This window comes from Camelus ferus, chromosome 34 (genome assembly GCF_009834535.1).
Source record: "Camelus ferus isolate YT-003-E chromosome 34, BCGSAC_Cfer_1.0, whole genome shotgun sequence".
Lineage (NCBI taxonomy): Eukaryota > Metazoa > Chordata > Mammalia > Artiodactyla > Camelidae > Camelus > Camelus ferus.
The window spans coordinates 1,766,859-1,793,699 of NC_045729.1; the positions used below are offsets into that span (position 1 = coordinate 1,766,859).

Consider the following 26,841-nt stretch of genomic DNA (forward strand, 5'->3'; position numbering starts at 1 on the left):
TATCAGGACTTAAAAAAAAAAAGAATGTATTACTTCATGTGATCACTGGAACAGAAGTTTAACAACTTACTTCAGGGATGTAAAAAAATAAATTTTGTGTGAAATGTGTTTATCTGGACCTAATACAGGCCCTGTGATCTTGTTTCAAGTCTTCTATGGCATTAATTTCCTTTATCAGTCATTTGTCTTCTAAGTTAAATAGGTCTTATGGTCTTAAGGAGAAACAAATGACTTGTTTCCCCATTTAATTTTTAAGTTTTTACTGTGTCTTATTACAGTAAAAAGAATTTTTAGTGGTGTTCATGTCATCCAGAAATCGTGATGGATTGGCATCTGAAAATCAGATTTTGAATAGTCCCAGTTGTCGGCTTTATTAGTGTTACAGATGGTTGTGTGAATTAATCTGGCATCAGATTGCCTGGTGATACCATAACGTTTGTTAATTTGATGGGTGCAGTAGTCAGTGCGCTTCTCCATATAATATGTGATGAATCTGCATATTAAATGAGTAAGTTCTCTGAGATAGTACTACAGAAGTCTGGATTTTTTTTTCTTTTGAACTTGCATATTTTAGAAAGTAGTAAAGCAATGAATGGAAATACAAATTTCTGTGAGGGAGAACTAGTTTGGCAGGAGAAAGACAGTACATTTTATGTCAAATGAAGAATCTGAAGTGGTAGTGATAGCCATCTACCCAGATCGAAATGTGGATTTTTTTTTTCATTTTTGCAGCCTCATAGCACTGATAACACTTAGCAGAGTATCTTCTTCATATAAACTATCCAATAAATATTTGTTAAGAGTTTGGAAAATCCAGGAGAGAAACAAGATGGCGGAGTAGAAGGACGCTTGTAGCTCCCCTTCTCCCACAAATACATCAAAACTCACATCTGCGGACCCACTCAGCCAACCAGAGCACCTGCCAAACTCCAACAGAACATCGCCCTCTTCGAAAGACAAAGACGCCAAAAATCTGGTAGGAAAAAAGAAAGAAGAGAAAGCAAAACAGTGCGGACCGATGCCACGGGGAGGGAGCGGCAAAGGAGGACTGGTGCTCGTTTGCTGGGTCTTCCTTCTCCAACGGAGAGGCTCAGGTCTGCCCCGAGCACCCCTTGACTGACAGAACTGAGTTAAACAGGCACAAAGGGTCCCCGTGACACCCAACCCGAGACGCGAGCCGGCAGTTGGGGCCGGGGCAGGCAGCCTGAGCCGGGCAGAGGACTGGGGCGGCTGCACTGAGACAGCCCTGGGGGACTGTAGGGGGCTGCGCGCCATGGCTGGGAGGGGATACGGAGCAGAACAACCTTGGTCCTCCATAAATTGCAAAAAAAGCAAAGCAACACAGCTGGTGTGCCCTGGGGGGAGGGGTGCCATAGCCTTTGTCTCCTCAGACCCACGGCACCGTTACTGGCACTTCTCGCAAGAAGAGAGGTGGGGAGCAGCCACAGCCGCCATATTCTCTTGTGCACAGTGCCCGGCCGGGGGTTGAATCCGCATCAGGGGCTCCGCAACCTCCTAGGCAGGACTGAGACTTGTTTACAGCTAGAGGCAGATAGGATCTTTCTGCCCCAGTACCTCAGAGAACTCGCGCCACCAAGACAAACGAGCTGAGATTTGGCACAGAGCAGGGGTGGGGCTGTTCCGTGGTCTTCCCCAAGCTCGCCTTTGGAGTGCCGACCTGAGACGGAGTGGGCAGCTGCACAGAGCAGCGGAGCAACTGGCGCCGGGAGAGGTCGGGCAGCAACCCGCCTTACTGGCAGGAACGCAGCACCTGAGCACGGTGCTGGGAGGGGGCTCAATACGCCCACCTGCCTCCCCTGAGTGCAGCATCTGACTGCGGCATCAGGAGGGGGAGTGACCCGCCCATCCACTGGGTAAGAGCTCAGCACCTGACCCAGTGTTGGGAGGCGGGGTGATCTGCTAGCTGACAGCTGCTGGGAGCAGCACAGACGAGGGCACCAACAGAGGGCCTCTGGAAACAGCAAGATGAGTTCACGAAACAGTGCGAAGACACAAAGACCTCTCGATAAAATCATTAAGAGCGCACTGTCTCTGGGAGAACTAAATAACTGATACTCCTTAAGCCACAGTGCCAGAGAGATATGAGCAATATGAAGAAGCAGAGGAACCACTCCCAATTAAAAGATCAAGAGAAATCCCCTGAAAGCACGATCAAGGAAAAAGACATTGATGGCCTACTAGATCAAGATTTCAAAAAAGGAGTAGTCAAAGTACTGAAGGAACTAAAAGAAATAGTGTTTAGAGATATAAAATATGTCAAAAATGAAATAGAAGCTATAAAGAAGAACCAAGTAGAATTAGTAAACTCATTTGCTGAGATGAGAGCTGACCTAAAGGCTGTACAAAGCAGGATAGAAAATGCAGAGGAACGAATAAGTGACCTAGAAGACAGGACAACAGAAAGCACCCAATCAGAACAGCTGAGAGGAAAACAAATAAAAAACAATGAAAACAATATAAGGGACCTATGGGATAATATAAAGTGTGCCAATCTACGCACAATAGGGGTTCCAGAAGGGGACGAAAGAACAAAGGGGATTGAAAAGGTCTTTGAAGAAATCATGACTGAAAACTTCCTAAACCTAAAGGAATCGGACGGATATCCAAGTATAGGAGGCTCAGAGGGTCCCAAAAAGGATGAACCCAAACAGACCCATACCAAGACATAGCATAATCAAGATGGCCAGAGTCAAGGATAAAGAAATGATCCTAAAGGCAGCAAGAGAAAAACAAAGAATGAGTTACAAGGGAGCCGCCATAAGGCTCTCAGCTGATTTCTCTATACAAACTTTACAGGCCAGAAGGGAGTGGCAAGATATATTTAAAGTCCTGAAAGAAAAAAAAGATGCAGCCTAGGATACTCTACCCAGCAAGGCTATCCTTTAGAACAAAAGAAGAGATAAAGAATTTCACAGACAAGCAAAAACTTAAAGAGTTTAGCAACACTAAACCCATGCTAAAAGGAATATTGACAGGTCTACTCTAAGTAGAAAAGAAGCAGGATGCTACAAAAATGAGAAACTCGTAACTGGAAAGGAGATAACTGTCGTGAATTACAAAAAGAATAAACACAAAACTGTAAATGAAGACAACTAAATCATTAAGGGGAGGGGAGGGTATAGCTCAGTGGCAGAGCGTGTGCCCCTCATGCTGTGAGGTCCTGGGTTCAATCCCCACTATACCTCCCTCAAAAAGTATAAATAAATAAATAAACCTAATTACCTCCCCCCATCAAAAATAAACCTAAGAAAAGAAAGAGTGGGAGAGGGAAGCAAGGAAAGCCATTACAGAAAACAGTATGGAGATTCCTCAAAAGATTAGGAATAGACTTACCATTTGACCCAGGAATCCTGCTCCTGGGCTTATATCCAGAAGGAACCCTACTTCAAAGTGACACCTGCACCCCAATGTTCATAGCAGCACTGTTTACAATAGCCAAGACATGGAAACAGCCTAAATGTCCATTGACAGATGACTGAATAAAGAAGCTGTGGTATATTTATACAATGGAATACTATTCAGCCATAAAAACTGACAACATAACACCATTTGCAGCAACATGGATGTTCCTGGAGAATGTCATTCTAAGTGAAGTAAGCCAGAAAGAGAAAGAAAAATACCATAGGAGATCGCTCATATGTGGAATCTAAAAAAACAAAAAACAAAAAAACAAAACATAAATACAAAACAGAAACAGACTCATAGACATAGAATACAAACTTGTGGTTGCAAAGAGGGTGGGAGGTGGGAAGGGACAGACTGGGATTTTAAAATGCAGAATAGATAAACAAGATTATACTGTATAGCACATGGAAATATATACAAGATCTTGTGGTAGCTCATAGCGAAAAAAATGTGACAATGAATATATATATGTTCATGTATAACTGAAAAATTGTGCTCTACACTGGAATGTGATACAACATTGTAAAATGACTATTACTCAATCAAAAAATGTAAAAAAAATTAAAATAATAAATAAATAAATAAAAATTAAAAAGAAATTTAAAAGTTTGGAAAATCCCTTGAGTCTTCAAAAAACCAGTCACACATTTGAGGAATTTTTTCTTGTTCTACAGAAAGTTAATAAACCAAGAATATTTGGGTCCAAATATGAAAGTTATTAAATTATATTGTTAATTTATTCTTATGTAGGGGAGGGTGTAGCTCAAGTGGTAGAGCACATGCTTAGCGTGCACAAGGTCCTGGGTTTGATCCCTAGTACCTTCTCTAAAAATAAATAAACCTAATTACCTCCTCCTCCAAAAATAAAAAAATAGTAATTTATTCTTAACGTCCACAGGGCTTAATTAATGATGCTCTATTCATTTATTCCAAACTTATGATACATAGCTATAAAAATAATTTTCCTTTTTGCCTAACTTCCAAAAAACTTACTTCCTCTGCTTTCTTCAGATGGACTTCTTCCAGTTTTGCTGTAAAGGCAGTTGTGGGGTATTCCTTTTTGAACTGTACCCATTCTCTTGATGTCGACAATAACACTTTTCACATGTATGTGAAAGATTCACATATATTCACATGTATGTGGCCAAAGGAACAAGTCTATGTTTTCTAAAAGGCCTAGAGAACATGTAGCGGGTACCTCTGCTGTTGCCCTTTGTATTGGTCATGTTTACGATTTACTGGAAGATGGTGGTTCCAACTGACAGAACCTTAGATTAGTTCTTGAACATCACATGGAATCTTTTGTTGGGTTTCTTTCACTCAACGAAGTGTCACTGAGATTTATCCATGTTGCTGTGTGCATCGTGGTTTATTGCTTTTTATTACTGAGTTGTTTTCCATTGAATGTGTGTATACGACAGTTTGTATATCCTTTTGCTTGTTGGTGGACATTTGAGTTGTTTCCAGTTTTTTGCTGTTGTGAGTAAAGCTGACATTCTTGTACAAATAATTTTGTGGATATATGCTTTCTTAGGAGTAGAACTGTCAGTGTGTGGGCTAGGTATAAAACTCCCCAACAGTTTTCTAAAGAGGTTTCTTTACCATTTTATACTCCCACTAACAAGGCATGAGTTCCAGTTGGTCAAGATCCTCACCGACACTTGGTATTGGCATTGTAAAGCTTTTAAATTTTGATCATTCTAGTGGGTGTGAGGTGGTGTCTCATTGTGGTTTTAATGTGTCTTTTACCTGGTGACTAAAGATGCTGAGCATTTTTTCATTTGCTTATTGGCTTTTTGTATGTATCATAGTTATTCCCTTGTTCGGATGTTTTGTTCATTCTTTAGAAATGGGTTGTTTGTCTTTTATTACTATTATACTTTATATACCTCAAACTTTTTTCAGTGTGTTGTGTCATGTCTAAAACAAAGTTAGTAGGGATGATATATTATTGTCCTGATTGTGATTTTAAAGCTGATGCTTCAAAGCTTTCCTATCATCATCATCATTTTTTAATTGAAGTATAGTTGATTTACAGTGTTGTTAGCTCCTGGTGTACAGCAAAATCATTCCGTTGTACAAATATATGCATATATATATACACACACACACACTTTCTCATTATAGGCCATCACAAGACGTTGAATATAGTTCCCTGTGCTATACAGTAAGACCCTGTTGTTTAAGTATTTTATATATAGTAGCTTGTATCTGCTAATTCCAAATTCCTAGTTTATCTCTCCCCTCCTTTCCCCTTTGATAACCGTAAGTTTGTTGTCTATGTCTGTGAGTCTTTCTGTTTTGTAAGTAAGTTCATTTGTATCATACTTTAGATTCCACATGTAAGTGATATCGTGTGGTATTTGTCTTCATCTGTCTTTTTAAATTATTGATTATAAGAATTCTTACATATACTGGTGACCAATCCTTTGTCAGATATAAGGACTTCTGGTTTTGAAAATTAGAAAAATATTCAGTTTAAAGGTTTCGAGATCCTTTGGGGATCAAAGTCATTTTATTATTGGCAAAAATTCAATTCCATTTCTAAACCTAGGGTTCTAGAAGAAAATTAGTTAGGGAGTATGTGGGATTTTCTGTTATCTATTGCTGTGTGACAAACTATTCTACCACTGATTTGTTATTTATGACACCCTTGGTCAGCTAGGCAGGTCTCTGTTTCACATGGGGTCATTGATCTGGGTGGATGTCCAGCATGGCTTCTCTCATGTGACTTGGGTGGCTGTAATGGCTAGTGGCCAGGTGGGCCTCTCCCATTTCTGCATGTCAGTTCTCATTTTTATTCAGTAGTTTGGCCCAAGTTGCTTTATGTGATGGCTAGATTCTAAGAGAGAAAAAGCGGGAGCTGTCAGGGCACTTCAGGACTGGGCCCAGAACTGGCACAGTGGCACTTCAGTCACGCTCACAGGACCCGCCCAGATTCAAGATGGGGAAGGTGGAAGAGGCAGCGTGCACACATACAGGGAAGGGGAGAATTTTTGGTGGCCATCTTTTTGGTGACATTTTATTACAGTGGAGATGTTTAGAATTTCCTAATAAAAGATGATTTCATTAAATATATAATTTGTAAGTTATTCCTATATTTATTTTTCAGTATCTTTCTAGTTCTTTTTTTATTCCGTGTGTTTGTTTATCCCTCACTGCATACATTCTGCTACCAGTATTTCTAAGACACAACTCAAAATTGGAGATGATTAAAAAAAAAGGCTCAGTAGTTTTCACTTAAAAGACAACGGGAGGTTTGCTGAGCTGTTACAGTTGTTAATTGGGATTCGTTTCCTTTAATGTGCTAGAAAGGATGTTATGATGTCACTTCACTGATGAACAAAATGAGTCTAATCACATCCTGGGAGCCAAGTATTCTGACCTTATAATCTCTTGTCTTGGAGCCCCTCACATCAGTCTTAGGGTTCAAGATCTAACCCCAGAGAAAATGACAGGGCCAAGTGTGTCCTGTGCACACAGTGAAGGGAGGTAGGATGGCTGTGGTAATCCTGCAGTATTTTTCTTGTTATATACTTTTTCGTTTTCAGAAATTGAGATAAAATTCCCATGGCATAAAGTTAACCATTGGCCATCTTAAAGTGTACGATTTAGTGGCAGTTAGTATATTCACAATGTTACATGTCTCCTCATGTACTTTTTAAAGGAATGGTTTATTTTCAGGGAAATGAAGAAAATAAAATTATGGCAAAACGCACTACATAAGCTGTCCAAATATTAGCTCACAAAGAACGCTTCTTTGGTGGAGTGGATTAAGAGATGCGCTGGGGCCACTGCATTCCCACTGCAGTGCCAGTGTCCGGTCAGCAGCAGCGTGGCCCGAGCATTCTCCTCGCCTCCTGCCAGCCCCCCAGGTCCTCCAGAAGTGCAAGACTAGGTCAGTTTTACCTTGCCCTCCCCCTCCTGGAGATGGCGAGCGGTCTCAGGGAACTGCCACATTGGTCCCCTCATCCCAGGGCTTGGGGGCTTCACAGACCCGTTCCATGTCTGAGAGCAGCTCTTCCCCTGGGAGCAGGGACTGTGGGCCTGCGCTAACCTCTCCTGGTGCCTTTCTATGCCTGCAGAATGACGGCACACAGGTTGTCCTGAGGGCTGAGGCCTCTGCAGTAGACTTGAAATTGTAGGCTACTTACCGGCCCTGCTCCCCCACCCCTCCCAAAGTGGAAAGGTATTTAGCTATTTTTGTCGTTGTTGCTTTACTGGGATCAGGTAAGAACTGAACAGATGTAGTAAGTCATTAGAGATCTAAAGATGTTGTAAAAATTTTGCTATAGTCTCCCTTACATACCTACAATAGTCTCAAGAATTAACTGTCACCCACCTTGACCTAAAAAGGGGTGGAGGGATGGGTGAAGCAGGAGACCTATCCGTGAGGAAAGAGAAATACTTTGGCCAGAAGAACTGATCATTCCAACAGCCATCTTAATGATGAGACTGGCGTAGGCTGGAATACAGCAAGAGGGTTAAAGGGAGAGAACCTCCTTAGGTGGTGGTGTCCCAGCGATTTTTTTTTAAGAATATGTTGGAAAAGCAGTGCTGGGGATTATTGGGCAGACCAGGAATAATGTTTGTAACCTTACTAATTAAAATTTAATACCGGTCATAACTTACTTGATATTTCCTTCATCTATGAAATGGAGACCTGCCTAACTCCCTGAGGAAAGTACATTTAGGGCTGCTGAGTACAACAAATTTCAGTTCCCAATAAGGTCATGATATCTTAATAAGTTTTTGGAAGTAATTTGACCCTGATTTCAGCTTTAATGATCACAGTAGAGCCAGACTCTCATAAGATTTGACTCCAAATGCACAGCATGATGGATGCAGAGGAAGGGAGCTGAGAGGGGTGCATCTGATGTTCCCTGGCGGGAAGTGGGGAGCCGTCCCCTGCGAACGTGTCACTGAACTGGGAGCAGATTTCTAAGTTGGCAGAGGTTGAGGGGAGGATGTCTCGTGTCGAGTGGAAGTATTTGGAAAGGCAGAAATGGGGTAAGAATGAGATGGCAGGTACTTTACCGTAGCTAACGTGGGACAGAAGAGGAAAAGTCACAAGTAGGGCTGGAGAGGTGTCAGGGGCCAGATAGAAGTTCGCAGTATAAGCTAAGGAATTTGGATCTTTATTCAGCCTTAAAGGGCCGCTGAAGGATTTTGAGCAGAGGATTGTAATGATCAGACTAGCACGTTAGACTATTGAGATCATTTTGGCAACAGTGTAGAGGCCAGATTGACAAGGAGGCCAGTTAGGAGTCTCCCAGTGCTCTGGGCAAGAGACCCTGATACCTAAACTAAGGCAACCCTTATGATGAATTGAAAGAGAGACCAACTTCAGTAATGGAATGCTGTGCTGCTGAGTACGGGAGCCACTTGGCCACACTGGCTACTGAGCATTTGAAACTTGACTGTTCCAAAATGCTATGTGCTGCAGGTGCAAATACACAGCAGATCTCAAAGACTTGGTATCTCAGTAAAATGTGAATTGATTAAAAGTTGAAGCAATATTTTGAATACATTGGGTTAAATAAAATATATCATCACAATTAACTTTTTTCCTGTTCTTTTTTTTTTTTTTTTTACTATTTTAAGACTGGCTACTAGAAAATTTTAAATTACATATGTGGCTCGCGTTATATTTTTACTTTTTTCCTTGCTGACTGAATTTATTTCAGTTCAGTTGCTTGCCTAACTTATGCTAGCTGTTTGATTAGAAAGTAGTTGATTTTAATTCATAGTAGGTGTCTGGAAACTGTGATAATGTAAAATTGTTTTCATATATTTAGGAAATAAGGTTGATAAGTTCTGTAAGACTGTATTTTTATTAATAAATTAATTTTATTTTTATTAATAAGACTTTCAACGCAGAGTATCTGCAGGAAGCTGGCTTTTGCAGATGAGGTCAGAATGCATTTTGAAATCCATAGTTGGATAACATTTATTCACTCTTCTGCAAATAAATTATTTCTGCAATGAAGTACCAAAGCTGGTGCATGGATGAGACTGGTCTAGAGAAGAAGTTTATTTGAAAAACATTTTTTGAGACTTTTTAGGTGTTGTCTGAACACTCTAGAATTTTTTTTTTTTTTGCCATGTTCCAATTGACAAAGGCCAAGAAATGTCCTCACAGGTAACAGACACTCCTAGCAAACAGGGATGACTGTTGTATCAAAAACACTGTCTACTGGTGGGTACAGAGTTTCTTTTTGAAGTGATGGAATGTTGTAGAATTAGATAATGGTGATGGTTGTACAAGTCAGTGAATAAACCCCAAACCATGGAATTGTATACTTTAAAAGGGTGAATGTGAGGGTATATGAAATATATCTCAGTAAAGCTGTTATAAAAAAACCCCTCAGTCTTTACATGCGCATCTGTTGCAGTTACTTATTTCCTAGTCATTTAATGAGAATTATGTGAGCAGACACAGAAAAAGCAACCATATGTTCAAAAATTATCTGTGATCAGACAAAAATGGTCTGCCCCTTTTTGGCTTCTGTACCAACCCCACAGATCTGGTGGTATGTTCGGAAGCCTAGCAGCCTTCTTTGGTGGGTACTTGTGAAGTTATTAAGCAGTGTTTATCTAGCTTAAAGGATTGAAAGATTGAGTATACTTCATTCTCATTCATATTCTAGTACAAAATGAATGTGATACACTGAGAGGTGTAGACTGAATCCAGCGCATGAGTAGAAAAAAATAATACTCCAATATTTGATCATTTGATGTTGAGGAATTCTTAAAGGTTTTAGACTAAGTTGGAGTTGGTTTATATCTATTCTGGATCTCAGGCACGTCTCCTGTTTCTTTTTTCTCGGCTCATCCTGTGGAGAACCATGCCATCTAACTCACTAGGTACCCAGAGGACAGCCATGCAGTGCTTTCAGCCACAGAGACTGGCAAAGGATGCATTTACTGTTTCTTTCCCATTTGCTACCATCTGAAGCAAGATTTTCTGGCTAGTCACCGAGCACCGATCATCCCAGAAAGGAAGAACTACACTGGATTTGGTGCATCTCTCTTCTCTCCATATCCTCTTTCCAAGTCAACTCGACAGAAGTGCCAAGGCACAGAAGGAAGCTGAGCCCTGGTTTATCTGTCAGAAGCAGAGCTCCTCGCGTAGATTTGTACACAGCTGCTGCGCTTGTCCTAATCCCTTCCCTGAGCAGCCTTGTTACCGCGGCCTCGCTCCAGGGCCGCTCAGCAACCCTTCTGACACAGGTTTAATGCTGATTAGTCCCCAAACAATTCTAGGGCAGAGCTCCCTGCCAGGATGAAGAGTGAACAGAATTGGTTTGCACACAGGCCAGCTGCAGTTGCTGCGGCTGGAGTCTGCCAAGCGCGGATCCGTTTTCTTGTTTGCCAAGATGAGGTTAAATTAGCACAGCGTGAAGCAAAATGGGTAAAAAAGAGAAGAGAAAAAATTGAAAACTGGCTATGCTAGTTGAGTAGGATGCAGTGAGTGTGGAATTCAGGTGATTTTTAGTTTGAACAGGTAAGGTGGTATACTGTACTAAAAGCTGACTAAAAGTCACTCAAAAGATTCGCTTACTCTAAGTGATGAAGGGCATAGATGGGCTGTATAGTCTTTTAAAGACTATTCAAGTCTAGCATGTTATGAATTACTCATTTCCGAAGAAGTTATTTTCTAAAAAATTTGCAGAGCCATCTCTGGTAGACGGATCCTGCAGCCTGGATGAGGAAGTGAGATGAACTATGTCATGAGAGCCCTGAACCCAAGAGGTCTCTGACTTCCAGAGCCACAGTTTATCGGGTCCTTTCCCCTTCCTTTCGTGCAGAGCCAGCCCAGAGATCCTCTCCTGGGAACCCAGGCTTCTCACCCCAGTCTCAAGGCCAAGTTGAGAGAAGGACCCCCTCCTTCCCCCCACAGGGGCAGAGTAATTAGCTGAGGGTCAGAAGGAGAGATACAGGAAGAGGAAAGAAAAGGCAAATACAGAGAAGCCAGTATGAGACAGAAAGGCACAGTGACGTCTCCTCTGACTCCCAGGCTGTGTGTTTTGCCCCCTAGTCCTGCATCAGCTGAGAATTTGAGAGCTCCCGATCCTCTCCCCGCTCTGACTGTCCCAGATCCCTGTCCTGGGTCATTAGGTATTTTACCCCTGCTAGTTTAGAGCTGGGAGATGGGGAGACTTTACCACCTTATAACATTGTTTCTATGGGAAATGAACTGTCTGAATACAACCATTAATGAGATTAAGGCTATCAAACTGCAGCTTGTGTGGTTAGAGATCCTTCTTTCCCAACTGTGCACTTCTTTTTAAAATTAATTAATTATTTATTTTAAGTTTTTATGTGTGTGTGTGTATATATATATATATATATATATATGTGTGTGTGTGTGTGTGTGTGTGTGTGTGTGTGTGTGTGTATGCTGAAAGAAAACTTTGTGGCAGACAGCAAGTATAAAAGTTGGTTAATTTGAGAGAGCACAGTACATAACGGTGAACAATTAGTAATTTCTGTGTGGCTGGAGTACAGAATACAAAGGATATGGAAAATCCTGCAGAAAGAGTTAAGATATAAGCAGTCAAGATTGTGAAAATTTTGAAGCTTTATTAAGGAATTCGAGATTTAACCTTAGGATAATGAAGCTCTGTTGGAGGGTTTTGAAGAGTAGTAATACCAGATTTGTATTTAGAAAGATTTTTTGGCTGCATCATGGAGTTGGTGAGGGGTAAGCCTGGAGGCAGAACAGTGATGACATTTATAATAGTTCAGGTGGGAGATGGCATTGGATTGGACTAGAGCAGTGACAGTGGAGATGGAGAGAACTGGGTAGGTTTATTGGCTGTGGGTAATAAGAGTCAAAGATGACCCTAGCTGTCCGGCTTGAGCCACTGGGTGGATAGTCACACCACTCACTGAGCTAGAGAAATGACCACTTAGGACTTCAGGAGTGGGTCCCAGGATGGCTGTACCGCTTTGCATTACCACCAGCAGCTTATGAGAGTTCTGTCTCTTTGCGCACTCAGTCAGCATTGGTATAGTCAGTTTTGTCAACCTCAGACATTCTGATAGGCGGGCAGAGGTTGGGGTGCAATTTTCATAGTTGGTCTTTTAGTCCTACCGTCATACTTTTTTACATCTGACTATACAGAAGCATTAGCTTTCTCCTGATATTTCTCTTCAAATTAGCATTAAAAAAAGAATGTTTGCTTTTTCCCATATGAATAACTGTTAAAAAATGTTTAAATAGCTCTTCACTTATTACATTAAAATACAGTTCCTTATCTCTTTGCTTTCTTATTACTAATAGCTTTTAAGCTACATACTATTGGTGTTAAGCTATGTTCCGTTGATATTGTCTCACGTTCGATTGCTTTTGTTTAAGTTTTTTTATTCTCGTTTTCCATTCTTCAAAGTCATTTTTGCTTTTATGTTTGTTTGTGTTTCTTTGTTCATAAAGCTTTTTTTGTTTCTGTTACATTATGTAGTTTTGTACCAATGGCTAGAAGCAGATCGTCATGGCAAGAGCCAAGATGCTACAAATACGACTTCAGGTAAAAATAAAAACAAAATTTGAGGTGTTAGAAATTATTATTTTAATTCACCCCAAGCCTATCACAATTGTTTCGTTATTCAGTTTTTTTAGGCAAAAAAAAAAAAAATAGGTATTATATTTCTGTTCTGTCATTTGCATCTTAATTTTTGTAAAGACCTCATTTACATCAAAGCCTTGAAAAAAATTATTCATTAGTCTTTAAGCTCTCTTGGCAGATATGTCCTATTTTCTTGGGAGAAAAGGCTTAATTGCAGCTTCAGTTTAGTAGGAGGTTACTTGGCAATATTATTTGGAATTAAGTCTACATGTAGTTGTCATGGGAAATATTAATATTTGCACAAACTCATAATCCTTGTTTATTTCAGGATAATGTTTAAAAGGCAGATTTTAAGTTAAGTAAAGGATATTATATAATTTCCATTTCCTGGGAATCCATATTCTTAGGCTGATTCAGTTTTCTTCCTAAGTCCCAGCAGTAAATTACAAGTTAGAGGTTTATAAAATGTGAGTTCAAAATGCAAAGATTAGGTTGTTCCCCTGTCTCACATCTCCGAAAGGCATCTCCAAGATTCTCTTTTTTGACTGGTACTGGTAGAAGTAGCTGCATCCACTCACTGCTAAATCCTTAACAGTGTTATCAGAATTTCTACTTAGTTCTTCTCTAAATTTTCTTCAAAATAATATTTGCCAAGACAGCTGTGTATATAGCAATGATCTTCCCCCCTTTTAAAGCAGCCTAATAAGTGGTGGTGGCGGTGGCAGTGGTGGTGATGATGATGATGGTGGTGGCTCTGTTTTTCTTTTGTTAGATTTATATTTCTGTTTCGTGGGTTTTTGTCTTTGTGAAATCCTTTCTCTGTGGAGGTGGTTTCCCTTCTCTCTCTCCTGGTTGATTCGTTGTGCCTCAGGAGGGTGCGGTGTTCTGTAGTTAACAGAACCATTGTGTTGAAAATGGCACTGTCATGACTTTCCTGACTTACCTTCTGTCCCATTAATAACTTGATATATGAATGAAGATAACGTTACTATTTTAAGCAAACGCAGGCAGGAATTCACTAAAAGGTAAGTGTTGCAGGGAGTTATATCCTGCGTCATGTGCTATTTCTTCTGCCCCTGCAGTATTTCACGTTTCACTTACATTTATGAATGATAGAGTAACCATTTTTGGTATCCGAGGGTGGGCGAAGAGGAGTGTCTTGATGGCTGGGTGTAATCTGAGGATATCCTGCTGCTGTGTCACTAGCACAGTATGCAGCATAAACCTTAGAACCAGGAGAGAATGTCTGTTTTGCTTTTTCCTTTGACTTAAAGTGAAGTGAGAAGTAACCTATTTTTTTTTAACGAAGAAATGAATAATCTAAAAATTCTTAGTATTGCATGAGAATCTAGTATCAACTTAAAGATACCATTTACCTTTCCTGAAATCTACCATGCTGAACTCGGACTCCTTTCATCAGATACAGTGACCCATGGATTGTTTCACATTTTCCATTGACTTTTCAATGTTCATATGTTCATATGCCCTAGAAGCATGGTGCAGAAATTGATAGGCTTTCCTTAGAGGGGGGTGCCTTTGACAGTTTCTCTTCTAGAAGTGGAAGCTCTGTACTCGATCTGATTCTTAGAAGATGAGAGTATGGGGTAGAAAGATAAAGGGATGAAGTGCTTTCCTGAAGAAGTAAGGGGCATCCAAAGGAAAATGATCATTGGCCAAGGACTTAAATTAGAAGTAATAGGTTAGCTGCTGCAGCAAATCTATTTAAATTACGTGCTTTCATTCAGAAAAGCTCCTGTGTATTTTATATTGCAGTCTCCAGCAAGATTTTGCATTGTGACTTTTCCCTTCTTCTGTGATCTGTTAAATTTTGCACTGAAAGGTGTTTTAGTACCCATCCTTTGTATTTTTCCCAGAGATGGGAACTGAGTTAACTAGATGTCAAAGTGTGACTCATGAGTTGCTCTATGATATTTTCACTTGCACAAATACCAGTAAGTGGCATTTATCTCTTAATACAGCAGCTCGTGTTTTGCACTTGATTAGAATTTAAAAAGTAGAAAAAACAGCAGAGAGAATGATATTGCTCCTAAGATCTTCTTCTTTTTATTTAACATTTTTTATTGAGTTATAGTCATTTTACAATGTTGTATCAAATTCCAGGGTAGAGCACAGTTTTTCAGTTATACATGAACATACATGTATTGTCACATTTTTTTTTTCGCTGTGAGCTACCACAAGATCTTGTACTCCTAAGATCTTTCTAATTTCTCAATCTCAGCCTTTTGACACTGAGAATTTAAGATCCAGCCACATTAAAATATTTTATGAAAGTAAGGCATTTGGGGGTAACAGATCTCATGGGAGTTAATTTAGTCAAGGAGATAAGGAACTGAATTGACAGTTATTACTGGATTTTCTTACATATAATCATCAGAAAAAAAAGCCTACTTTTACCTTTCCAGAATTTTAACAGGTGGGGGACGAATTTGACTTAGAATAGCTTGTTTCTTTTCAGAGGTTAGTGTGTTTAATGTGTTCTGTCTACTAAACAAGGCAACTTGATAATGATGTCTCTGGTTCCGTTAATTCTATTATTTGTAAAAGCATGGAGCTGCAGTCACGTTTAACAGAGATTGTTGTGGGAATTCAAGCAAAGTTGCCTCCTTTGGGCACTGCAGCATTGGGTCTACTATCCATGTACAAAATTTGGGGATCTCAAGAAGTACAGTTAGCTGAATTCAGGATGTTTCTTTAGTGAATTAAATGTTTTTAAATAGATTTTTTTAATCACCGCATACTGAAATGAGGACAGTAATTAGGTTACAGCACGGATTGGTTTAGCACACCTTGATTTTTAGTATCATTTGTCTAGCCAGGATTTTAAAGTTCAGATTCTGAAATTTTAAATGCGTATCTCTTATTAACAGTTCCTGTCCGGTTGTCCACTGAAATATAATAGCTCAGACTGTTAGAGATAGAAATGGAATCAGGTTTCAACATTATCAATCAGTTTGTCTACAAAATAAAAATAAAACTATGACGTGCTTTTGAGAACGTTCTAGATATTAACTAATTATTAATTATCTGTTGTAGGTGAAAATTTTGACCAGAGTCCTTTGAGAAGAACATTCAAATCCAAAGTTCTGGCCCACTACCCTCAGAATATAGAATGGAACCCTTTTGATCAAGATGCAGTAAACATGGTATGTGTTTACTCTTTTCCTCTTCAGCCTACTTTTTATTTTACGGTGACAGTAGTGACTATATTTTGAACTTCTACATTATTTCATTTAACTCTTTAAACATTTTTGTAAGGTAATATTATCCTCATTTTACAGATGCAGAAAGTGAAGCTCAGAGAGGCTAAGCAACTTGCTTGTGGTACCCAGAGCTCATAAGTGTACACGACAGACCCTCAAAGCCCATTTTCTTTCCCTGCTATTAAGCTGTGTGGTGAATTTGTGCTAATTAGTACACAGATCCTTTGATAAACAGTGATGTTATTTTGTTTGCCTGGAGAGGAGGAGCCTGGTGGAAGGAGCATGGTTACAGGTTTCATGCTTCAAGGCCTGTTGTATGATGGGGCTGTGCTTTATCATGCTCACAGAGGTGAGAAAGGACCTTCAGTGCATCATTTAGACATTAGTAGGAATTTGTTTATAAGGAATTTGAAATGTAATGAGTTACCAGTGGTGATTGTAAGTCCCTTTAGAGGTTCTTAGAAATGACAGTAGATCATAATTTTCAGGTCATTTAGGAAGGATCGTGCTTAGAAGCCTGAATAATATTTTGTACCTCCATGTACTCTGTGATTACAAAAATGAGGGGGCCTCAAAGTGAGCAGGTCAGAGGTCAGGCATGGCAGGCACAGAAAGGATTAAAGGTGGACTGAGACACTGGTACGTGAGGCTCTTTTTGAGTGTTTTAAAGGTAGAGCCACAAGGCCCCATTATGGTGTGATACTAAGGGAAGAAAATTAATACGCAGTAGACGCCTGCTGGATACTTCCTGTATGTTACTTTCACATCCATGCTTACGTGTGCCCAGTGAGAATTCTTACCCACGTTTTACAGAGGTGAAGGTACTTGCCCAGAGTTGTACAGGAAGTCCCAGAGGTTAAATATGGATCATGTTTACTCTCTAGCTTTTTTCCCAAGTGCATGCTGCCTTCCCCAAGGAGACTATATAATCTGGTTTTGGCCTGTGCCGGAATGATACGAGTCACATTAGACCCTGTGTGATGTTCTGTATCACAGCAAACCCGCTGCAGTCTGGGCATGCTCCAAGGGGGGAGTATCATGGTACTTCCTGTGAGGGCGGATGCCTAAGGCACTTGGCTCTTAGACTTTGATTCTTTGCAGAGCACAGTGTAGTTATTTTTTCTAAACTGTTAGCCAGTGTGCAACAATATACCCCAAATAATCAGAGATGCCGTTTTCCGGGAAGTTAGCCCTGTGGGGCCCAGCCTCGTACTTTGGATACGAAGTAGAACACAGCGGTCAGGTACGTTGGTGAGAGTTGGAGGAGCCGCCAGCAAGCTTCTGACTAAAATAGTCAGCACATAGCAGTGACAAAAAATAATTTATCAGCTGCTTATGCCAGCAAATTAATGGAAAGATATTAAAGAGAAGAGGATCTAAATGAAGCAATGGGAAAATGGAGAAGAATGTAAATAGATTATAAAACTTAATCTTATTTAATTAGTAAGATATTTCAAAGTATAAATTGTCCTGTGAGGAATCAGAATGGTGTGCAAAACTAGATTCTTACTACAATATGAATCCATAGTCATTTGGAACAAAATGCCATATTTGATATATTTTATCTCTTTTAATCATTTGGATGGATTAATAGTAAGCTATCTGTGATAGCTTTTGCCTCTTTCTGCATAACATTCATACTTAAAGCTTCCTTGATCTGTCTTTGATATTTTCTTTACCTGTTGTCTGTGAGTTATTTTGTACGAGCAGAAAGTTTCCCTCCGAGGAATAAACACGCAGGCTTGTGTTTTGACGCTTAAGCACCATACAGCATTTTATTTATTGCTGCAAATCTAAACAGTTTTGCTTAGTACTCCTTGAAAATCTCTGAAAAGCATCCCGTTAAACTAGTCTGCATTTGGGTCATAGATTTACTGCCCTTAATTTCCTCTTTGATTTATTAGTAAGTGCATTTGTATGAAGCTATAATTTATTCCCACCTAAAGGTATAAGGCTTTGTCCTTGCCTTTAGCAAAACCCTATTCCAGTAAGTTACCACCTTCTGTAATGTCAGTCATTCCTCTAACAAAGTGGAACTTTGAATAAGGTTCATTAATTTCACACAAATGAAGTACCCCAAAGCAATGCAATTTGTTAAATAAAAAAAATTCTTGTGTATGAGCGCAATGCACATGTATTAGAACATAGATATGTGACATTAGAAATTGTTTCTGAATTAATTACTTTTACATCTCTTTTGGTTGTGGATTCAGAAATTTTTGTGGGGAAAAAAATGGAAGTATCATAAAACAGAACAGAACAACAATCATAAACTTACCACCCAGAACTAACACATGTCAACATTTGACAAAGTTGCTTCAGATCCATACCTTTCCTCTTAAAATCAACAAAGCATTGCACATGGAGCTGAAGCTCCCCTGTCTCCCTCCACCCCGATTTCAGATTCCTTTAAGGAAATCTGCATATTGGCATCCATGACTGTCTATGTAAGTAAGGTTCTGGTAGAGATCCTTCAGAATGTAGTGAATCTAGGATAACTTGTTAGGAAGAAAATATAGTCAGTATCTTTTTAAGCAAGTTCTGTGAAGTCTAGAGTTTCTAGTTTGGTCATATGTCCTAAATGAAACATCTGATATATGTTATTTCAGGTAATTACAAGCATAATAACTATTATATAGCTCTTTATAATCTATAAAACCCAGAGTTTACAGTTTACTGTTTACTTCGATCACAGAGAAGGGTGGAGTGGAATGATGACCAGAGAGTAAAACATAAAAGATTGGCTGAAAAAAACCTGTTCAGATTCATCTTGCAAAACTCAGAGGAAAAAGAGCACCGTATACTTATTACAAACTAAGCAAGTGTTTGAATTTGAAATGGGTGACCCTCAGTTACATCCACAGAGTTGATATTAGAATGAAAGTAAGCCCTCGTTTTGCCCCAGCTGTAAGTTCGTGCCTCACAGTAAAACCTAGGAAAGGGGCTTCGATCCAGCTGTTCCTGAGAGAGCCTGTTTGTTTTGTTAGCATCGTAGATAGACTGTTACACTGGCATCTCAAACCCAGCATTTCCAAAACTGAACCCACCGTCTTCCCACCAGTCTTGGTCAGAGTGGTGCAGCCATCTTCCTGGCTGCCTAAGCCAAAAATCTAGCATCATCCTTGAAGGTTCCCACCTTCTCTCCCCTCTCCCATAAGCAGTCAGTTATCTGTCTTCTCTCTGCTTCTGCTCACCCACCTTAGGCCAAAGCACCAGGCGCGCCCCCGGACTCCTGCAGTGACTGTCTAACTGGTCTCCTCTCCTGCCCTGTCCGTTCTTCACTCTGGAGCTTCTGCTTCTGCATTTGCCTCACTCCCTAGGGGGCTCTTCCACTTGCCCTCCTCCTGGTGAATTCTTCATGTTGACCCTCTGGGTTTCACTTTAAACATGTCCTCAGAGGGGCCGTCCCTGACCATCGCCCTCCATCCCTCCATCACCCTTCCAACATTCAGTCAGGTCCCCGTAGGTTCTCTTGGCACCTTGTACCTTTGTGTAGCACTATCATATTTGGAATGAATTGATTAATTATGTAGCGTCTCCTGCTATAATGTAAGTACCAGTTAGGACAGGAACACTCTCTCATGCATTGCATATCCCTAGCTTTGCACATGGCAGAGGTTCGAATCATTGATAAATGAGGGAATGTATGCTTGCTTACAGGACTTCCCTGTCCCATCTTTGTGTATTCAGGTGTCACCTCCACTGCACAACCATCTGTAAAGCAGGAATTGTTAGATGTTCTCTCTTCTCTATTCCTGCAGCACCTTGAACACACTCTTTAGCAGTAGTGATCACATTATATTGTAAGTGTTGGCTTATCTCTCTCTCTTTCTATTTGGCTGTGAGCTCCCTAAAATATGGGACTATTTTCTTATTTGTCTTTTGAATTACCAAGATCTAATACAACAAATGATGTAAAATAAATGTTTATTAAAAAAGAAGGAAGGAAGGGTAAACTGAGCAACTCATTGGAAGGTTTTTGAATACCTTTTGTTTGTATAGTAAGAGAGAAGGAATGGGAGTCATAGATAGAACTATAGAAAATAGAAAAAAGAGTTGTTAAAATTCTAGCCAGACTGCCTGAAAGAGCCCAGAGAGGTAATAAGGACATTTGGTCTCTCAAGTCAGGAGTCAGGAGATGTACACAGCGTTATGGGCTCACTTTGCTAGCGTAATCTGATTGCCAGCGACAATCTGATCAGCAGTGACCACTCTAAATTTTTAGCTGTTGTGGGAGAGTCCGATGGGGAGAGGATTGTTAGCAAACAACAGTATTAAGGGATAACAAGATGTCGTTGAATGCCATGGTGAGCACGTCTTGATTTATAGCTTAAGATTATAAAAATAAACTTCAATGCATGCGATTCTCACTTTTAAAAATGAAAAAACAATAGCATTTTCCAATTTATGGTTCCTGGATTAGAAATAGAATTCTTACTTTTTTTGATTTGTAGGAAGAGAATTTAAGAATTCTTACATCTGTTATCTGTAGCATAGAAAGTTATTCTTCATGTTGAGCACAACTTTTGGCAAGCTCTTTCTGTAAATGTTTGAATGCGTGCTAAAGAAAGCTACAGACCCTTAAGGGAATATTTGGCAGGTGTTCAAAAACAGTTTGAGCTGTAATTTTGTGGTTTATGATGTCAGGAACGCCTGTCAATTAAACTAAGTCTTTATGTTGACTTTGGAGGTCACTGTCTCTGTAGTGCCTGCTTGATGTAAAAAGAGAACTAAAGGCTGGGTCAGGAGGTGAGCTCTGTCTGATCCTGTACCTCAAGCTGTAGTTTCTGATTTTCTTGTTCATTCATTCATTCATTCATTCAACAAACACTTAGTGTGCCTTGCACTGTGCTATGCAAGTTTGAGCTTAGCCTGGAGCAAGTCTATTCAAATCATCCTTCCTGCAACCTTCATTGATTATAGGAAGTATGTCAGATGAGTTTTCATTCATAATATCAGCAGAAGATCTTATTGACTTGTTCTGATGAAAGCAGCCTTAATGTGAAGGCATAATTTTGCAAATCCCCTGCCATAGCCTTTTATTCCCAAGATTAGGAAGAAGCAGGTTTTGTCCTTAGCAAATCCAGGCATTCATGGATTTATCATAAGATAAATCTGTATTTTATTCTGCCCAAATATACACAGTAATTTAATTCTTGTCAACATGCATATATAATAACAATTAAGTAAAGCTACCTTCACTCTTTCCGAGTCTCATATTAAGTGATATGAAATATAAAGTCGTTTTCATTGGGTTACTTATGCTGAGCTTCACAGTTTTTGCTTTTCAGCTTTATCAACATTGATTATGGCCCCAAATAGTATATTGTTCCACGTGTGGTCCTCTTGAACGGTTAGGGCTGTTACTAGTCCTTGCATAGTTTGCAATCTAGAGCTCAAACAAAACTAGAGAATCCACTAATGTTTGTCAGTATACATATGTTTACTGTGGTGCAAGATTTTAGTTGCTTCATTCAATACAGACTTTCTAGAGAAGTGACATTTCAATGGCAATTACAGGATGAAAACACCATTTTTTACAGAAAGGTACAGGAAGGTAATATTCACATGGAGACTTGCAGGAAGTAAAGGAGTTTTTTGGTATCTGTAGCCACATGACAGACCATCCCAATGTTACTTAAGTTGTGTGAAACACAGACTGGCAGGTTTTTCCACAAAGGACCAGAGAGTAAATAGTTGAGCGTTGTGGGCCTTACAGTTTCTGTCGCAGTGAAGGGCAAAAGCAGCCATGGCCAGTGCTTAAACGGATGGGCATGATTGGGGGAGGACAGCTCAGTGGTAGAGTGCATGCTTAGCACGCACAAGGTCCTAGGTTCAATTCCTAGTACTTCATCAAATAAATAAACTTAATTACCTCCCCCCTCCAAAAAAAAAAGGATGGGCGTGATTGTGTTCCAATAAAATTTTATTTGCAAAAGCATGTGGCAGATTGGCTTTGGCCTAGGGACTGTAGTCTCTGAATTTAAAACAGCAAAATTATTATTTTGCTTACAGACCTGCAATTTGTGTGAAGTTTACGGGGGAGCCCCACTCTGCTCTGTGAGGTGTCAGGGTGGTGCAGAAGCTGAGGACTGGGAGCTCTGCGGCCCGCTCACGCAGGGCCTGTCTTCTGGGCTAGAAACGTAGCTGGGGCTGCCTCTGTGGTCCCACCACGAGGTGGGTCTAGGACAGCAGCTTCAGGTTAGCCAGACCTCTTACATGCTGGCTCAGGGTTCTCAGGGTGTGTGACCAGAGGGGCACGGGGAGGCTGTATTGCCTTTTTTTATAAAGCCTTGCCTCAAAAGTCACTCACTGTCACTTGCTACTTCTGTTGCATTTTTCTTGACGAGGCCGGGGCTGGGCAGGATCATGGCCCTTAGGTCAAATACAGTTGACTGCCCATTTTATAAATAAAGTCTTACTGGAACAAAGTCATGCTCATTCCTCATGTTGTCAGTGGCTGCTTTCACGCCACAGTGGTAGAGCCGAGCGGAGTAGTTGTGACTAAGACTGGCTGGCCGGAGATGTTTATCACCTGATGCTTCACAAAGCAGACCTGTGGGGCCCGGGTGTAGGCGCTGTGAGCAGGCCCCCAGCTTCTCGGTGGGAGAGTGGCAAGGTTCTGGAAGAGCACGTGACACTAGAAATTTTTTTGAAGCCATTTTTTAAGAAAATACAGCCTTCCACTGGGAATAAACAGTGTGGGTCGAGGAAGCTAGTTCCAGCCAGGAGGAAGAGCGGATTGCAGCAAGAGGTTGATAGGTGTGCTCGCAGAACAGCAGTGTGGCCGGTGGTGCTGGAGCAGAGCTGAAGAGCAGCGGGGGATGCGGGCAGAGAAGTTGCTGGGGCCACGTCAGGGGGTGCCTCCCAGGGACCTTTCAGGGTAACGATTTCAGCTGTTAGCAAAATGAAAGACCACAGGAGGGTTTTGGGAAGAATGGCAAGATCTAACATACATTTTAAGGATGACTTTGGCTACCATACGGGGGAGCAGATACAGGCGACAAGGACAAAGGCAGGGAGACTGGTTAGGAGGATAGTAGTAGTCATCCAGGCGAGAGAAGAATGTGGCTTAGATTAGAGTAGTAAGAGTTGTAAGATAGGAAGAAGTCATTTGCTTCTGAATGTGTTTTTGAAAGTAGAACTGATGATCTTTGTTGATGGACTGGATGATGCGGTGAGAGAGAGGAGCACCAGAGAAAACTCTAAGACTTGGAGCAGCCCTTCTACCTCCTTGGAACCCCTGTGAAAGCCACCACCCTTGCATGCCTGAAGGCTCATGTCTTAAGAGGCACATCTGTTTCTGTAAAAGCCCTTCAGAGGCTTCCCCTTGTCCTCCTCAGACGCCTGGCATGACTCACCGGGGCCCTTCACAGTCTCGTCTCTAATGTCTCCTGCGCTCTCTCTCACGGCCCCCACCACGAATGGGTTTCAGTCCCTCCAGACTGCGTATTCCCTCTTCTGGGCTTTTGCACGTGTCCCCTCTGCCTTCTCCTTATCTCACGAGCACCTGTACTTATCCTCAGGTTTCCACTTGGACGTCCTTTATTTTGCCCCCAGTAGCTCCCTCCTTTCTCATTTATGTCCCCCTGCTGTGTCTTTCCCGCAGCAGCCTGTATTCACTCTGTCACAGCACTTCCCCTACTTTATGATTTTTAATCATCCGTCATCCTTACCGGACTGGAAGCTCCAGGGGAGCGGGAGCTGTGTCTCTCTCACCATTATCCCACCGTCACAGGGCCTCGCTCAGAAAGACACTTAGTAAGTGCTTGTTCACGGTTTGGAGGAAGGACATGTAACTTTTAAAGTGAATTACAGTTTCTTGGTAATCTGGATTTGGGAGAACTTCTAAATTTTACTCCTGATCAACTGTTAAATCTGGAAGAAAAAAAAGAAAAAGAAAAATGTAATATAGTAATGTATGGTAAAATTATTTCTATGCAGAAAGCATATTGTAATACTAAAGGAGAAAGAAATAGTAAGAAAATTAATAATGATTATGAATTACAAGTTCTGTTTTCCTTAGTCCATTTCAAGTTTTCTGTAATTTATTTTATTTCTTTTATTTAAAGTGTTTGAAGGAATCAATTCTAATTTCTTATGCCTTTTAAGTACCTTAAATATAACATTTTTAACTCTTCATGTAATTATGTAATTTTATTGCCAAGTTTGACTCAATCCTGGGTAGTTCCCAAGACCAAAGGCATAATCTCTACTGGAAATAATCTAAAATGTCTTGTTTCTACTCTGCTGCTACAGTCAATAAAAAGTCATTCCAATTTTCAAAGTTTATTTTTCTGATAGAGTATCATATCATTCAAAATAGCAAAAATGATGCTAATTTTATTATTCTGTGTTTAACTTTTTTCCATTTATCAAATGAGCCTTCACCTGTTTACATATTCCTCTGAAACATTATCATTACTCCCAAAATAGTCCTTAAATATGAAATATTTATAAAGTGCCCTTGCATATTTTGTCTTCAAGTCATCGATGCAGCAAATGTCACGGATAAAGAGACTGAGACTTAGAGACGTTAGGTGACTTGCCGGAGGTCCCAGGCCCAGGTGGAGGCTCGCAGACATTTCTTTCTGGTCTGAAGTTGTTTGTGTGCGCGTTCTGAAGCTTGTGCTCTCTTTCCCCTCCAGCTATGCATGCCTAAAGGGCTGTCGTTCAGAACACAAACTGACAATAAAGATCCCCAGTTCCACTCATTTATAATCACCCGGGAAGACGGTTCTCGCACCTACGGTTTCGTTCTCACCTTCTATGAAGAAGTCACAAGCAAGCAGATCTGCACGGCGATGCAGACGCTGTACCAGATGCACAACGCGGAGCACTACAGCAGCGTGTACGCCTCGTCGTCCTGCAGCATGGACTCGCTGGCCAGCAGCGCTGACGAGGGCGACACCACTTCCCTTTTGAAACTCCAGCGATACAACTCCTATGACATCAGCAGAGACACCCTGTATGTTTCCAAAAGTATCTGTTTGATCACACCACTGCCTTTCATGCAGGCCTGCAAGAAATTCCTTATCCAGCTCTACAAGGCCGTTACCTCACAGCAGCCACCACCCCTGCCGCTGGAGAGCTACATCCATAATATTCTCTACGAGGTGCCCCTTCCACCTCCAGGGAGATCGCTGAAGTTTTACGGTGTTTATGAACCCATCATCTGCCAGAGGCCGGGGCCCAGTGAGCTCCCCCTCTCCGATTACCCTCTGCGGGAGGCCTTTGAGCTCCTGGGGCTGGAGAACCTGGTGCAGGTGTTCACCTGTGTTCTCTTAGAGATGCAGATCCTTCTCTACTCACAAGGTAGGTCTGCCCTAGACTTGAGGTCTCCCCACAGCAGGTACTTATGCTCCAGCTACTGTATTTCCACGGGGTATATTATTCAAACCAAGTAATTCGTGGTCAGAAGTCTGTTCTGTTCTGTGTGAAAGGAGTGGGTTTGGGCAGGACCAGAGGCTGAGGGGTTACTTCTCTTTGGGCGGCAGTGGCTGTGGAGGGAAAAGGGAAGGAATATAAAAGCGTTGACTTGGATAACTTGAGTGTGTCTATTTTTTAATGGAAAAAGCCATTTTTTCCCCTGATAATACATAATCATCATAAACGAAACATTTGTTTTTATAGTGAAACTGAGAGAATCCTCTACCTACCAGGAACATGTAGACTTCTTATTTTTTTTACAGATTAGTAAAGGTTCACATCAAAACTCAGCTGATATTGGAAAGGGACACACAGAATGTTGACTCTGCAGCTCCCTAAGGCAGTTGGCTTTGGATCTCTGCCTGCGGGTAATTTCACGTTTAGCGGGAGAAGGGGCACAGACAGGCGTGTGGAACAGGCACGATTCTCCGAGGTCCAGCAGTCCCACTAAAGTTACGTAGTAGGGCTTTTCTGTTTGTTTTTTAATCCCAGAAGGAAATGATCTTTGTGATATTTTTCATTCAAAATTATCCCAAAACACCCTTAAGAAACCAACACAATTTGAGTTTTATTTTACTAGCGCATCCACTGTGACTCACGTTGAGTCTAGACTGGAGTACTGGTTCCAGCCTGAAAACGAGTTTGCAGAGCAGATAGAGATGTCTTAATGGACAGTGGATTGAAGGACAATGTAAAACGGTACCTGTGCACTGATGGGTCGTTTGAGAAATGTGGCGCTGATATTTGGGCTAGTGTTCTGCTACCTTGCGTTTAGGCTGGCAGAATAGTGCGGTCTCCTGACTGCTGCTGTCAGGCTGTGTTACCAGTTTCCTTTTTTTTTTTTTTTTTCTATTTTAAATTATAAATGGGGCTGAGCCAAGCAGGCTATATTTGTACTTCCCCATCTTGTGTGTGTGTTGACACTGTTTGTGTGTTGACAGCCCTTCACGAGGTTGTATTTTCTTCAGTTTATCCTACATAATGTTGTCTGATAATGTGTTCCAGCGTCTCAGTTTTGTTGTTAGGAGTTCTTGTCTAATGACTAATCTAAATTCTTTCCTAAATTCTCACTCACTTTCCCTCGCTTTCTTAGTGCAGGTTATTACCTGCAGGTCGCTCTTTTGTATCTGAAATATTTAACTTTAAGTAATTCTCTTTTCCTTTCCATGTCTTTCTTTCTTGCTTTTTTCCCT

At 40.8% G+C, this 26,841-nt stretch overlaps 1 protein-coding gene across 2 annotated transcripts in view; it reads left to right on the top strand.

The window, feature by feature from the left end:
• The window catches only part of DENND5B (DENN domain containing 5B), a 157,147-nt gene that overhangs the window by 42,759 nt on the left and 87,547 nt on the right, over nucleotides 1–26,841 (top strand). Inside the window, exons 2-4 of one of the 2 annotated variants that reach the window (XM_032473248.1) lie at nucleotides 12,894–12,959; nucleotides 16,053–16,162; nucleotides 24,868–25,534. In XM_032473248.1, coding sequence (XP_032329139.1) covers nucleotides 12,894–12,959; nucleotides 16,053–16,162; nucleotides 24,868–25,534 — 843 coding nt within the window. The remainder of the gene's footprint in view (nucleotides 1–12,893; nucleotides 12,960–16,052; nucleotides 16,163–24,867; nucleotides 25,535–26,841) is intronic. The other variant, XM_032473249.1, reaches the window with a different exon arrangement.